The sequence below is a fragment of the Pavona decussata genome, unplaced genomic scaffold, assembly GCF_977016875.1.
Source record: "Pavona decussata unplaced genomic scaffold, jaPavDecu1.1 SCAFFOLD_181, whole genome shotgun sequence".
Classification (NCBI taxonomy): domain Eukaryota; kingdom Metazoa; phylum Cnidaria; class Anthozoa; order Scleractinia; family Agariciidae; genus Pavona; species Pavona decussata.
Window position 1 is genome coordinate 875,333 of NW_028145591.1, and position 16,012 is coordinate 891,344.

Consider the following 16,012-nt stretch of genomic DNA (forward strand, 5'->3'; position numbering starts at 1 on the left):
AACTAAGTTATGAAACAATCAGGGTTTTGCTAGCTCGCATATATTTATTTATATATGACCTTAAGAAACGAATCAATCAATCAATCAATCCCCGGAGGGAGGGGGGGTCTCCTCGGTATTCTCGGTAGGGGTGTGCCGCCCAGTTCTCCAAATCCTGACCCCTATTTCAGACCAAAACATCCCGTTTTCTACACCCGTTTTCAGACCTGGCCTCTAAAATCCATACCCGTTTTCAGACCTGGCTTGTAGCGTAATTAAGCGTCACAACAGTGCCGAAGTCAAGAATTGGTAAAATTCACCCGAAAATTCAGCTCGAATGATATATTTTGGATATTTCTCTTTCTCTACTATTCATTTGGAGTTGAAAAGACAAATACGTTTATACACTCTCGTGATTCCCTTGAAAACCACCCCCGACTTAACACCATAATGGTCAAAATCTATACCCGTTTTCAGACCAAAACGGCAAAAAAAACCCCACACCCTTTAGGGGAGTACCCCCCCGGATTCAATAAATCTTATTCCAAAATGGCTCCCATTTTACTATAGTTTTGTTTGCATTCAAATTAGCCCTTCTTGCCTCGTTCAAGGTAAAATTTTCTTTTGATTTTTGAGATTAAGAACGAGGTAAGGAGGGCTCATTCGAATGCAAACAAAACAATGTTAAAATCAGTGGTAGCGGCATTTTGGAATAAGGTCTATGAACTTTATTAACGTGTCTAAACTGAAGTATCTAGCAGAGATCCGACCTCTAACAGTGTACACCTAACTAACAATTAAGTGACTATAACTGAGTCACTGAGATAACTCCATAAAAACTTTTGTAAGAAATTGAGATAAATATTACAATGTCTGTTACAAAAACTAAGAATTGTATAGATGGCAGTCCTTGCATCCATCTTGTAGAAAGCTCGATAGATTACGCCTTCTTCTTTTAGATTGCTCGCAACTCTCTTCTTACTGGAGAGGTTAGTCCACAGTTTATCGGGACCAAGGTATTGGCTGGAAGTGACAGTGTTAAATCTGGGTAGCACAAAGTCGGTTTGTCTTAATTGATAAATGTGGTTGCTAGCCTGAAATAAATCATGGATTGTCCCGGCCATGGAACACAAATTGAGTTTAGCCTTATACATTACAGTAAAACACATATATCTTGCAGCCTTCTACCGTGCCAAGATGGAAAATTTGCTTTATCCAGTTGCTGTAAGTGGCTAGACTGTTTGTCTGTAAAGCACAAAGCTCTTTTCTAAGTTTTTGATAAAAGGCGTTGTGTAACGTTTTTTCAGTTTTCTGAAGTCAGAGTCATTGTAGCATGAAGTATAGCCCGAGAACACGCGTTATTTTTTGCGTTTTTTTCAGGCGAGCGGCGGCAAGCACGAGGCGAGCGCGGGGCGCGAGTCACACGCGATCTTTGCGCCCTTTCCGTCGCGCGTGACTTGCGCTTGACTCCGCGCGCTCGCCTGAAGAACGCAAAAAAAAAAAAAAAAAAAAAAATCACGCCTGTTCTGCAGGCTACATGAAGTATATACCTGATGTTCCCTTACATGAACAGCATCCAAGTGGCTGCAGAGCCATATGATAAGAGAGACACTGGGGACGAGTAGGCTGTGTTGATAGTAAAATGGCCGCCCAGAGCTCAGGTAGTCAAAGTTCGGGCTCAACAAGGGCATTTGCCCAAAAACTTAACAAGTAAGTCACCTAATACTTTAATTAGAGCTAAAACATATGTAGGACTCGTTGCTTATTATAGTTCACTCGCCTACTTCTATTGTCTTTTAGATATCGGCGCAATGGATCGGCGAGTTTTGGCACTCAGACAAGTCTCACTAAATCACCGTCTTCATCAAGCTCCTTCCTTCATTTCGCCACGGGAACGGTATGTTTCTTCTGGCATAATATAGGCGTTGGATATTCAGATCTTTTGTAGTGGTAGCCTTAGAAGTCTTTTTGCTGTGTCATGTTGTAACATACACAAATACACACAACAGTCGGGGAATTCCGATAGTGAATGACACATTGTGAGTTATACATTTGTACGTAACAAGGATGTATTGATTGTTTGTTTTGTGAATGAACTGAGATTGATTGGAGCAGAAAAAGGCTCCAAGGTAATGGGAAGTAAGGAGATACAATAATTCCGTTTAATTACATGTAAAACGTCAACGAGGTCCTTTATGAAACCGTAACGTACTGAGTTAGAAAATAATTGAGAGTGCAGGAAGTGGCCCACCACCATTTCTATTTCCGTATCAATTTTCATTAAAATTTTTCAGGTTTTGTTGTTTGCTTTCCTTGTAGATAATTTCAACCCTACAAAGAAAAAAGATAGTTTGACCTCAAAAATTCATGTTTTAAAATCTTCCTCGAGATTTTTTCACTAAATTAAAATGCTTTTTTCTCATTGCATGACTGATCGATATTTTTCCAGCTTCTTGCATTTTGAAGTTTTAATTCCTTTATATTCATTTTAATGTGGGCATTATGCAGAGAAAAAGATTGCCACAGTGGTCAATACTCTATTAAACTGGATAAGACATGTATCTTGCAATCAAACTTGTTACCTTAGATTTGCCCTTGCTTTTTTACTTATTTTCTATCTTGAACTTGGTTTTCTCAAACTTGCTGCTATCTTCAATGATTTTCTGCTTAATTACTTTTGCCAAACTCCACCTTGAACCAACATTACAAAGTGTTCAAACACAACTGGACATTAAATTAAATTTCATGAGTATAATAGGCCATTTCCAAGTTGTGTTGAAGCTCATTATGAAAGTGAGGTTAAGTGCAAAGTTTTTATTATGAAAATTAGTTTCCATTCTTATGTAAACAATATGCAAGAGCTTTGCACTTAGCCTCACTTTGATAATGAGGTTCACAGCATCTTGGAAATGGCCTATTATGTAATTCTATGGTTTCATGAGATATTTGCAATTTAAATACTTCAATAGACCCTTCTTCTTCTTCTGAAACTTTGCAGGGTTACTAAGGTAGAAGTGCTCTTTCTAGTGCTGGTTTACGTTTTTAATTTTTACTTATTTGAATTTTCTACCGCCATTTTGGAGAAGGGTCTATTGTCCAAAATATCACTTGCTTTTGCCCCTGCCAAAGAGCAGAAAACAAGTACAGTCGACTCCCGATAACTCGAACCTTCAAGGGAAATTGAAAACGGTTCGAGTTATCGGGAGTTCGAGTTATCGAGGGTACAATTATATAGAAAATGACCTGAAAGGAAAGGAAAACTGGTTCAAGTTAGCGCGAGGTTCGAGTTAGCGAGGGTTCGAGTTATCAGGAGTCGACTGTAGTCCTTACTGAAGCTAAATTAATATGTAAGTTTGCATTTCTTTGCAGATCCCCCTTAATGAGGTTGTAGAACCACCAGATTTTGAAGACATTGTGTTGGGACAACAACCCTTTAACGAGAATGACCCAAACAGTAAAATGCTGGAATTTCCAGATGATGATATAGAAGTCACTACAATCGCCAGACAATGTCGCACAGTCAATCCATGCTTTCCTAAAGATACAGGGTAACTAATGAACCTCATAAATTAAAATGTTAAATTCAGTTTGTCATGATTATGTTGTGCTACATAGAAAGAAAACTGGAGTGCCAGATTGGAACCAAATCACCATGGTAGTGGTTGGTGCATCAAACGTTTAACAGACCGACGTTAATTCGAGGACAGGCTGATTTCAGCATTGCTGTGTTGTTTCCTGAGACAAGGAACTTCGCTCCACATTGTCTCTCTTCTCCCAGGTGTATAAATAGGTACTCCTATTTGTTTCATGCCATAGAAATCTTTTTAAGCCCTGGCTGTGTGGGCTAATTAGGCTTCTTGTGCAAGTTTTCCTTTTGGATTGGAATTGAATCCTTGATACACCAGACACTGGGGCCGGGAGCGATGAGAGGCGGCTGTATTCACAGGCTGGACACTGGTTTCATGTTCTAACCATTGAAGTATACAGAGAGATGATGTAATGTAGGACATTCATATTAGCCTCATTTGTTACCAACATACATGCATATCTCGATACATGCATATCTGTTACAGCGTAACAGTAGATAAAACCATGTCGTAACCAAGTGTGACTTAGAACCTTCTATCACACATTTAAAGCTAGACAGCGTTCAATGTCAGGGCCAATGGTCAGGGTTGTACTATGCTTATGATAGACTTTACATCATAGCAAACGCGACATGAATGCACCATTCACTGGTTTAGCCATACAGAAAAAGCGAACTAACTTGTCTCCAGACAATGTCGCAACATATTACAATGTGACTATTGACTAACGTGACAATGATACAGTGATAAGTCTAAAGTACAGTACGTAGAGATGCCACCCGGGGCTAAGGGCGTCACGTTCCATTAACTACGTTTTACAATTGTATTGTAAAACTTTCTTAATAAAAACTGTACTTTTTAAATTCTTTGCTTCATTAACTCCGGGCTCTTACAGTGATGATTGCCTCAATTCGGGAAGTTTACAAAACATTTCTAGATGCTCTTTTGGATAAGCTACATGTAGTCCTCCAGTGTTTACAATAACATGAAATTATTATGATTTTCATTTTAATCATTAATTTCTCCTCAGGTGTAAACCAAAATTAAAATCTGATGCTAATCCTGTATTGGCTTAACCCTGTTCTCAACAACTGGACACAGTGGAGTAGAAGATACTGGGAATAAAGTGTTTTCTTTAAAATGATGGATCACAAAGTAACTTTTATTGATAGGGTAAGAGTGCATCACAGCAGAAATTAACACAAACAGGCAAAGAAAAGGAGGACAGTTTACCCAGGGGTAGCTGGGCATCAAGGTAATATTCCTTCTAGATTTTCCATCCAGTTACAGAACTGGTACAGTGGAGTCTGTGTGAGATATCAGTTAAGCAGAACTTTGAGGCAGGGTTGTCACCTATTGGCATTCACATTTCACAGTCTGAGGCTTTGAAGTGTAAGTGAACATGTAATTGGGATACAACAGCCGGGCTATTTCTCTTTAGAGTTGTTGTGGTTTTATTTTTCATTTAACTTAGAGAACACGAAAATCAACTAAACAAATCAATTTGAATTTTCCTACAATCACACTTTGACCAACACTAGCTGTTTTCTTAGAGGGCAAAATAAAATAAAAAAACATTTGCCTTGCTCCATCATGCTGGTTTATTGAATGATAATACCTTTGGCTGCAAGACTGTTCCAAAATCTGACATTTTCTCTCAAAACTTTGTGTCATTGCTAGCTGTATATTCTGCAGACATTCTTCCTTGGGACACCTTGTAGCAGATGCCAAAAGGGGTTTATTTACTGCTTGTCTTTAATAACGTATAAGAAATGTCTAATATATATCTTGGACAAGTTCATTTCCTCTTATTGTTTGAGTGAACCATTTTTATGGCATGATTTTGGTTGATATTAGAATTTTCCAATCATTATGCATTCATAACAGTGAGCTGTTTTATTGTTTTAGCATTTTTGACCTGCAGTCCTGTAACCCTGATCCCTTGCTTCCTGCTGTTCTTGATCGCACTCCTGGAGATGAGGTGGACCGTGCAAATGAAGAGGATCGCCAACAACACAGAATACACTCTCTATTTTCCATCTATTCTGTTCAACAGGTAAATAAAAATGACTCAGAGCCGGCAGTGTAGTTGTTAATATGGTGGACTTCATGGATTATGATTTGCTTAGCAGTTTGTTGATAAAAGGTCACAAAGTCAGTCATCTCTAGTAAGCTAAATTTCATTGCTTGCTTGGAATCCTGATTAAATGAACATAACTATGTTATGTTTTATGTTTTTTTATGTTGTTACTGAGACTAGTGTTGCCTTACATTTAATAATAAGCTGCACATTGTAGTTCTCCAGCAAGATGTATAAATATTATTGGTACCAACAAATTAAATTAAGTAAATTTTAATAAAGATAGGTTTGTCATCCTGTTCAAGAAATCACTCCTACTTGCTTCATGCTAAAGAAATAAGACAGTGTGGATACAAACTTTGTAGATCAATGTTAATGATGTAACTTGTGGAATGTTTGATCTGTTAGATTTGACACAGTAATTACTACATCTACCTTTAGTTAACAGCAAATAAACACTGGGATGTGTGACCCTTTGTGCTTTGATCCACCTCATGTTGTTATGTTCATTTTTGTACAGGAAGAAGGGATCGAAAAGAGAGTTCCTGCAACTATTCCTCAAGAACATTTTGGGCAGAGAATTTTGGTCAAGTGTCTTCAACTCAAGTAAGTTTGATTGTTCACCTGCATATGACTGTTGTCTCATTGCATTTTGACATCATATAAAGCAAAAATATTTTATTGTCAAACAAAATGAAACTAATTACCGGGTAAATAAAAATGTAGTGATTATTTTTCTTAGCTTGACCTTTTTATCTGGCCCGTGTTGGTCTGTGTGGAGAAAAGTGGTTGTATCCAAGGTTCACCATACGAAACACGATCATGAAATGTTAATTTACTGACAAGTTTCTGTTTTTTAATTTTAGGCTTGAGTTGGAAGTGGAGCCAATATTTGCATCAATGGCTCTGTATGATGGAAGAGTGAAGAAAAAGGTGCACTTGATTTTGATTATTTTCAATTTCACTCTGTCTCACTATGGGTCTCCTGTACAGTGTTAAGGTGGCCGAACACAGTTTGCGCGCGCTTTACAGATTCTGTTAGTGATGATATTAAGCGCGCGCTAGGGTTGTGGTAAGCAAATACTAAGGATCCCTCGATTTTATACTAAATGGATCACAAAGGTAAGTTTAGCTCTTAAAATAACTCAGCTTCTTGTTTGTGAAACCTTCTTCATTTATCGGCAAACAAAAAAAGTAAGTTCACGAAGAGCTAATCCTTTTTGTACGCTTTTCATCTTTGCTGAGAAAATCTAATTAAAAGCCACGCATGCGCATTTGAGCAAAAAATTGTGACTGGTTGTTTTAATGGAAATGAACTGTTTTCTAAGGAACTGCTCGTTAGAATTTCGTGAAATTTGACAAAACAGTAGTTCTCTAAAAGCGTAACTCGCCTACAAACAAAAAACAAAATCTAACAGAGGGTGTGTTAAAAAAACATTAAAGTGCAAAACCAACATTTGCAGGAGATCTCTCTGTTAAAATTACATGAAAGCAGCGTCACTATGTCAGTATTTTGTGAGTTTTTAACTCGTGAATGCGCGTAGCGTAATTAACGAGTTATAGCGATAGCTGACTGTCGACTTGGTTGGTTGGTTGGTTGGTCGGTCGGTCGGTCGGTTTTGTCGTTAACTTTCAGGTGTGCGCAGTGAATGAGTTTTAAATTCAATTAGTGAAAAAAAACCCGCGAACATTTGTTGTTCACGGGGCATCAGGAAATTCTTATTCAATATGTAGAGAATAATTTGATGATCATTTAGTGCAAGAATGGAGATTTTTCGTTCAATATGAGCAAAGTTACAAGTTTTTTCAGTTTTTCAGAAAGTCCGGGGTCGTAAACTCAATTAGTGAAAAAAAAAAGCGTGAAAATTTTTTTCACGACGCGTCAAAATTCGCTCATTCATTCTGTAGAGAATAATTTGACAATCATTTTAGTATAAGAATGGAGATTTTTCGTTGAATCTGAGCAAAGTTAGGTTTTTGTCGTTTTATTCTACAGAGTGCGGTTTCTTTTAAGAATTAAAAATAATTTAATTTAGAAATAATTTAATTAAAAAATAATTTAATTTGTCAGTTTTCACGCCAAAGCGGAACGTGCCATGTCACACATCATTGACGTCGTAAACAAAATTATGCAAATTTCTGGTGAAATGAACACTTTAAGATCTTGTCAGCTTTCATAGAGGTTTCAAAGGGAAAAATGTTTCATTTTCGAAATTTACAACTGGTAATTTATGGGGAAGCAAAAGGACGCGGTCGATAAATAATTCTTATTTAGCAAGAGCTTGTCATAGTTCATTATTTTTACTTGAGGATTACGTGGACTGAACTCCAAAGGAAAAATTTCACGCATGTATGTCGGGCATGAAATGTAATGCGATACTTTGTTGAACAGATTTCCCTTTGTGAGATCGGCTTGCCCTACAGTAATTTTGTAATTTTAATTCCCAAAAAAACTTCACTTGCCCATCGGGCAAGTGATGGTTAGAATCCACTAGCCCGATTGCAAAATCCAGTAGCCCCGGACTATCGGGGACACGAATTTGCTTGACGTAGCTGCACATGGCGTGCTTCTATCAACTTTGAATAAAAAAACACGTGATTTTTTTTAATTGGCGCATCAGAATACAAGAGTACAAGAATGGTTATTTTTCGTTACATAATCGGGCAAAGATATAGTTTCTTTTAGCTTTCAAGGAAGTTTCCGTAGCCGTCTAAATTTCAATTACTATGTGTCATCTGCATTCACGAGTTGGCTCACAGGGGCCTTTGATTCTGGATACAAAAAATGGAAAAAAATCTAACGAGTGCATTTCTAAAAATTAAGGAAAACCTTTATTTGTGGACTGTTAATAGCTTGCTGTGTTGCCATGGCAACGTTACCTTGCTCAACGAGAAGTATCAAAATTTATTCCTTCTTAGTTAATTTTGCACCATGCTTATTTCGGGTACTCAGAAGTACGTAGTTTTCAAATGTTTACTAACACCTGTATACTTAAAAACTGTGTTCGGCCACCTTAAATGGCAAATATTCATGTTATGATGCAGTTTAACATTGACCTTGAATTTCAAGAAATTCTCCATGGATCCTTCAAAGTTAACACCTGCCCAAACTTATTCCTTTCAGAGTTTGGGTGAGCCATACTTCCCATCCCCAGAAATGTTGAAACCCTTGCTTGCAATAAACTGGCTTATATCCTTATTGCCTTGGCAGTGAAATGTGGAGTGAATTCAGCCCTCTCTTGCCTTCTGTACTTAATTCTAACTTCTTTTCACTGGAGACTGATTATTGGTGTCAGTTTCAGTTTTTGTGACACGTTGGTGGTGCTTGGTTGAGTGAGGCTGCTTAATTAAGTCAATCTTCTGATTGCCCTTCTATTTGGCTTGTGGCCTATTTTAAAATACTTTTAAGGTTATATTTATTAGCTTAAGGACGGTGCCTACTATTGTTACTGGGCATACGTTCTGCGCATCGCGAGATTCTCGGGTTTCCTATGGGTGGTGCCTACTAATACAGGAATATTTTTGCCAGTTTAAAACTATACTGAGAAAGCAGAACTTACCAAATGCCTTTGGTATCTCAAAAGAAAATTGGGGGTAACCATGCATTTTTCAGAGAAAATTAAGCTTCAATTTAGGAAAAAATCTCATACATTGCTTTATATTTTGGCGCTTTCTAGAGATATTTTTGCTCAATTATCTCTGAAAAATGCGTGGCTACCCCCAATTTTCTTTTTGGATTCCAATAGGCCTTGCTAAGATCTGCTTTTCCCGCATAGTCATAAACCGAACAAAAATACTTCGGTATTAGTAGGCACCGTCCTTAAAGTAGTTAGCACAGCTCGCAGTACTTAAGACCTTCTACATGATTATGATACCCTGATTAAAGTAAAGCTTATCATGGTGATAATGATGATGATGATGATAATGACAGGTGGTTGCTTAATTGAGGTTCTGGTCATATCAAAATTAAGGGCAATCCAAAGTACATGTACTAAAAACAACCCTTACTGTCAAATCTTATGGGTTTTCATAATATTTTCCTGTTATCTTCTGGTTAACCTCATTTCTGACACATGGCCCACAAGAGTTCATTTAACATTTACTCACACTTATTTAACTCACAGAATTTAGTATTTGGTAATTTTCAAGAAAAATAAAAAATCGACCTACAACAGTTTATTTAAAAGCCAAAAATCAACCTAAAGTTAAGACATAGGCCCTTAATAATAACACCCTCAATCCTTCAATTTTGAGAGAAATGTAGACAAATATGATTCATTTGAAAGCTGTGTAAAAAGTGATCTTTCTTTGAGTTTTGAACTTCAGAGTTGGCATTTTATTAATTAAAAGGTAACATGACAAAGCTGTTCCATACAGTCATAAGTTAATCTGTAAAGTCTTCAAGATGTATTTTTGTTCTTTTTTGGGGAAAAAATAATATTTCCATTTATTCTCTAGTTGTGCTCAATATTGATGGCCATCATCGTTAATAATTATTAATAATTGATTTTCTCTGATTTACTGTGCATTAGATATCAGAAAACTTCTACTTTGACATGAACAGTGAGTGGTGCAGAAAGTTGGTTAAAGAGCACAATCCTCGCACTGACATCTCTACTCTCAGTCGCTCAGCGATATTTTCCATCACATACCCCTCAACAGATGTGTTCCTTGTCATAAAATTAGAAAAAGTTTTGCAACAAGGAGACATCAGTGAATGTGCTGAACCATACCTGAAGGATACTGAAAACCCTAAGGTTAGTTTGGGTGAAGTAAGTAAATAAATAAAATAAATTATAAAGGACAAAATTTAAGTTAAGATAAGATGAGGTACATGTACAATGCAAAATTAGTACAGTAAAATACTAGACAGTCTTAGTTAATAGCTGGTGATAAAAAACTGCATATCATTAGTTACAATCATGAAAAATTAAGAAAGGTTTGAGTTTTGTTTACCTTTTGCAATTTATTTAATTTGCCGGTAGGTGATCAAAAATTTTTGAATGGTGCCATGCTGGTGTACATTTTGGACACGTGCACATGCAAATTGTGAAACAAAGAATGAATTTTAAAACCTGGTGAAACTATGAGAATGTGATGGTGGTTTCATCAAAAGAAATCATGCAGCTCAGTGATTTTAAGAAAAAACACGAATGTCTGAACCAATTACTAGAATAATTTGGCATGGTGCTGGAATTTGAAACAGGCAAAGTGAAAAGATATACAATTTATTGCTCAACTTGGCCCACAAAATGGACACCCACTTCTATTTGTGTTGGTTTCCTAGACTTATTTTGCCTTGTCTTTAATCACTAGCATAGAGACAAGATGCGTTTAGCAGCTGTATCAAACTGTGACAGGCTTGGCAAGTATCGCATGCCATTTGCATGGACTGCTATACATCTAGTGGACATTATCACTGGGAAGAACACTGACACAGGACCTGTTCAGGAGAAAGACAGTCCAGCAGCTACTGCTCCAAATAGAAGGGTACATGCAGTTAACCTTTAACCCCTAATATCAAAGAACAAAATTCTCCTATCTTGGTCTCATACTTTTATTATAAAAGTACTGGGGAGAACTTATTAAAATATCCCAAAAATTAATGAAGCATTGATATTACAAGGAGAAACTTGATGCTGATCACTGGCGTTAGGGCTAAAAGGTTAACATAGTAGTATTGTGGCATCAGGCCATTTTTCTTACAGTAGTTCAGTAATTGTAGTGTAACAGAAAAAATTTTCCGGCCAATCAAAATCGGGGAATTTAAATGCTTCTGGAACTGGTTCAGTAAGCCCAGGGGCTCTCCCGTTTTTATAGTAAACCAACGTTTGCCCATGTAAATCCTTTCTGCCCGACTAACCGCCCCTCGGTCTCAGAGGATGCCCAATGCCCTCCTCAGCTCTGTCGTTTTGCTTTCTGTATATTTTGGGATTGCTTTAAAAAACCTTTTCACTTTTTCAACCAACTAGGAGTCAAGCCAAGAGTAATGATGACTTGCTTGTGCTTGTTTCTCTCTGCTTGATGCCATTTAATTCTGCTGGAAAAAATAGTTTTGATTTTTACCTGTATTGTCCCCCTGTAGTCTCCCTAGTCAATCACAACAAACGTAAACAACACAAGGTCCAGCCAGACCTCAAAGCAAATGCAACAGCAACAGTTGCCAATTGGTGCAGTCCAGGGAAAGCAAATTATTTTTCAAGATCAGGGAAATTTGCATCAAGCTAGGGAAATTCTAAATTCTACCTCAAAGACAGTAAAAACTCACTCAGGCAATATTGCAGTTTTTCCTTGCCATTACATGCACTTTTGATAAAGTTTATTTTTTGTTGGGAAGGTATAGTTATTGACAGATGTCTATGAATAATTTTTTATTTGGCTTTATGACCAAATGATTCATCATGCACGGTCAGTGGAAACTTGTTGGTGATCCATAAAAAGCCAGGGACAAGTCACTCAGGATTTTTTTTTTGAATTCTTGATTAATGGCAACCCTGTGCAGAAAAGAACTCTCCAATACTTTACCACTTAGCTAATCCAGATTATTAAAAGTTGGAGCTTAATTTTCAGAGTGGCTTTCATAACCTGGAAGAACACATTTGATGGGCCATGGTTCATGTTTGCATGTGACAATGTTTTTTCAATTGAGTGTATTTTGTTTCTTCTTGGTTTAAGTTTTTTGTTTTTGTTTAACAGCAATCTGGTATGGTAGATGCGCCATCTGCAATGCAACGTTCCAGCAGAGGTTCAATTTATGAAGCACGGAAGTCAATTCATCTGGGTGATGGTGCTGAATTAGACATAGTTCCTGATCTTACAAATTTTAGACCTGTCACACTTACAGTCAGCAGTTTCTTCAAACAGGTATGCTTCTTAGCACCACACAAAAGAACAACCATGCTCAGTTGCAAGCCTTGATTTCAGTGGTCATGCCTTAGGACTTTATCCAAGCCTTAAAAACTTAAAATCGCTTTGTACAAGATAATAAACAGTATAACGGGAAGTACAGTCGACTCCCGATAACTTGAACCCTCGCTAACTTGAACCTCGTGCTAACTCGAACCAAGATTGATTTCCCCTGGATTTGCGTCATTTTACTTACCCTTGGTAACTCGAGCCCTTGATAACTTGAACCTCCAGCTTAATCAAACCAATTTTAGTTTCCCCTCAGGTCATTTTCTATATAATTTTACCCTCGATAACTCGAACTATGTTTATCATGACATGACTGGTCAAAACAATAATTATTAATACTGTAGTCCAAAACATTGAAAATATTTTGTAGCAGCCGTGTATTCTTTTAATTTTTCTTTACATTACACCGTGTCATTCCAGCTCAGGGTTTTGCTGGTTTACGGTACTTTTAACTACAGTGTACTGTATCTTTATCAAGCTTTGCTGCTTAATTCCTTCTCCTTAGAAATCAGCACTTTTAACGACAATCAATAGTAATAGATTAGTTCAGAAGCGCCAGGGCATATTAACTGACTATATTTCTTGTGAAAATAAATTGCATGATGAACTTTGTAGCAGTAGCGGCATGTTGATATCTTTAAAACCTGCTCGTGGTACTTAGTCTGCTTTGCTTTGTTTTGCATTACGTTACATTTCGGTTACGTTCTGATTTATAATCTAGAAATATTGTTCCATTTTCACTCGACTTCTCTACAATTAAATTTGATTAAAATGTACCTTGTGTGAATAGAAAGAAGCAGTAAATACCGTTTTTCCTTATTTTCGGTCATTTGTGCTCAACTCCTCTATTGAAGGTTCGAGTTGTCAGGAGTTGACTGTAGCTCTCATTCTGTCATAAGTGATAACGCTTCAAGTTATGGTACAGGTCTCATGAAGAAAACCTGACTTTAGTTAAATTAATGTTTCTTTTTTTATTTAATAGTATGATTTATAAAACGAATTCAGGCAATCCAGTGTTCCAATTAACTTTCAAAATCAGAGAGTCAATGAAGAATTTTGAGGGGTCAATAGCTCTGGTTCTCTCTAAATCTTCTTAAGTTTGCCATTCATTTTGTCGGGTCAGGAAACCAGGCTTCTCGGGTTTTTGACCTGAGACCCCTCTCTTATCTGGAACACTGCAATCTGTGCTTATATCATCCTTTTTCTTCTGTTCAGGAATCAGATAAATTGAAAGATGATGACCTGTACAAATTCTTAGCTGACCTGAAAAGACCGTCATCTGTATTAAAACGTCTCAAGTGCATTCCAGGTGATTTTTATGTTTAGTGTTGTAGTCCTTTTGTTGTGTAATCCAGGTAATTTTGTTTACTGAGTGAAACATCTCAACGATAATACTAAGAAAGTCCATCAAGTACCAGGGTGGACCTCAGATTCATATAATTCATGTCTGGGGAGTGGGGTGCTTGTTGGAACCTTTTGTGAAGTTACTTGTAGCTAGCAGACCGTTATTGTGTTTTGTGGGCAAATTAAGTCCAATTCATTTTCACTTCTAATGGCTACCAATTCTGATGAGTACAGTAGTTTTGCTCCTTACCCAGAGATATTGTTTTCTGGTTTGTGTTCTAAAAGGTACCAGGGTACATAAAGTTTTAATTAAATTTTAAACAATCCAAGTGGTAGCAAACACTAACTAAATGGTAAACCGAGTTTCCTTAAAATGATAACTGCATGTATCTCATCCAGACAAATACTTTATTAACTTCTACCAAATATTGATGTGCACGCCCCTTAGTGCCTTAACATCAGTTTCTATAGATTTGGAAAATTGTTGTTTAATGTCTTAATTGTGTAAGAGATGTAATGTGTCTAAAACATATGAGGATCTGGAAAGGTTATCATGCATGTGTTAAATTATTTAGTTATAGTTTTGATGACTTACTCGAACAAAGTAATCAGATGAGTAATAGTATTCTTTGTATTTATTTAATACATTGTTATTAAATGGATGCATGTAGAAGTCAAGCTATGGATACTTGTCTGTCTACTAACCTGATTAGTTAATTATACCAAAATTAATTTTGAGAACCTTCAGAGGTTAGAAGGAAAAGTTACACCAACAGGAGTAACTAAGTGTATTCCTGCCTATATGCCGGAGAAAGTATGGCACACAGTTTGCTGGCTAATTTTGAGTGTACTGTGTTTTGTATTATTGTCTTACCAATTAGCTTTGTTATGTTACAGGTACACTAAAGCTGGACATTTCTCCTCCTGGAGACAAACCACCTTACTGTTTAACTTCTGAGTTACACCAGGTATTCATCAAGTTTTATTTGCTCTTTTTTTTTTTGACAAGAAGAGAAAACAATATTGAAATTTAATTAAAAATTAAATAAATGTGTTTCTAATGAGAAGATGGAAACTGCATTTACAGTGCGACGCACCTTACCGTGGCCACCCAACAAAATTTGTTTACAAGTTAGCCAATCAGGACATCTTCCTCCTTGTTCATAAAATACAAAATAACATGATTGGCTAACTTGTAAAAAAAGTTTATTGGGTGGCCACAGTAAGGCGCGTTGCACTGTAAGTTCCTTACAATCTTGTTCCCTGCAATATTACTGCTATCTGATTTTATTGAAATGTGCATTGTACACATAACATAAAGTAAAATATATGATAAATGGTCCACCGAACCCTCAAAGTTTGTTGCCTTGTTGTGGACATCCTGTTATCAAAGTATTGCCTTTTACAAATTACCATGTTTTTATTTTGTATTTGTGTGTCAAGTAGTATGATTTTCCTTCCTAGTTTTCATTTTTTGTTTTAGTGCTTTCTTGAAGGGGAAGTATCAACAGAACCTAAAAGTATCGCTCATACAAATGTGTTGTTGAGTGTCACCCCAGTGTACTACATGTAAGACTATCAAGGCCTCTCTGGCCACAAATGGACTGAGTTTAGAGTGGACTGTAACTCGAAAAAAGTTTGTTCTCAAAATGCACCAGAGCAGGTCATGAGTTGTTCCTAACAAGAATTCACTTGATTTTTTTCTTGATGTTCAAGACTTTTTTGTAACCAAGTGAAGGTGTTGTTGCACCATTTTCATCACAAAAGTTGAAAATCCCCGTGATACTTCCCCTTTAACATTATCTTGAATGGCAGGTTTCTGGTAGCTGTGGGGGCTTGTGACTACTGAATACTTTGCAATATTTAAAATATTGTTATTTGTTGTATACATCAGTGCCATGAATTATTATTGTTCTTCAGGTAAACCCATACCCTGATGGACAGGGTAGACCAACTAAAGAAATTGAAGAGTTTGCCCCCAAAGAAGTGTTTACACCTTACCTCACGTACAAGTAAGACATCTGTCTGTAAACTTATTAACAAAAAATAATATCATGAGAAGAAATAGGTAGTAGTGGCTTGAAGTGTTTGGAGAACTTCATCTTGA

General features: G+C 36.8%; 1 protein-coding gene and 1 pseudogene across 2 annotated transcripts in view; both read left to right on the top strand.

Moving 5' to 3' along the window:
* Window positions 1-546: 546 nt before the first annotated feature.
* LOC146463072 (dedicator of cytokinesis protein 6-like) lies at window positions 547-4,666 on the top strand. Its single transcript, XM_085084926.1, has 4 exons — window positions 547-1,689; window positions 1,780-1,876; window positions 3,349-3,527; window positions 4,597-4,666. The coding sequence occupies exons 1-4, from the start codon at window positions 1,622-1,624 to the stop codon at window positions 4,640-4,642; spliced, it is 390 nt and encodes a 129-aa protein (XP_084941052.1). The 5' UTR covers window positions 547-1,621; the 3' UTR covers window positions 4,643-4,666.
* A 207-nt stretch (window positions 4,667-4,873) lies between these two features.
* LOC146463073 (dedicator of cytokinesis protein 7-like) overlaps window positions 4,874-16,012 on the top strand; it is a 44,656-nt pseudogene continuing 33,517 nt past the window's right edge. The window contains exons 1-9 of the transcript XR_014857005.1: window positions 4,874-5,622; window positions 6,167-6,252; window positions 6,513-6,579; window positions 10,179-10,403; window positions 10,963-11,136; window positions 12,343-12,510; window positions 13,777-13,870; window positions 14,803-14,873; window positions 15,826-15,917. The product of XR_014857005.1 is annotated as a dedicator of cytokinesis protein 7-like (transcript). The remainder of the gene's footprint in view (window positions 5,623-6,166; window positions 6,253-6,512; window positions 6,580-10,178; window positions 10,404-10,962; window positions 11,137-12,342; window positions 12,511-13,776; window positions 13,871-14,802; window positions 14,874-15,825; window positions 15,918-16,012) is intronic.

Excerpts from the sequence above, each read along its gene's own strand:
- LOC146463072 (XM_085084926.1), top strand. The coding sequence starts at position 1,622 with ATGGCCGCCCAGAGCTCAGGTAGTCAAAGTTCGGGCTCAACAAGGGCA. Across the intron at positions 1,877-3,348 it reads TTCATTTCGCCACGGGAACG|ATCCCCCTTAATGAGGTTGT; the intron begins GTATGTTTCTTC and ends ATTTCTTTGCAG. Across the intron at positions 3,528-4,596 it reads TGCTTTCCTAAAGATACAGG|GTGTAAACCAAAATTAAAAT; the intron begins GTAACTAATGAA and ends ATTTCTCCTCAG.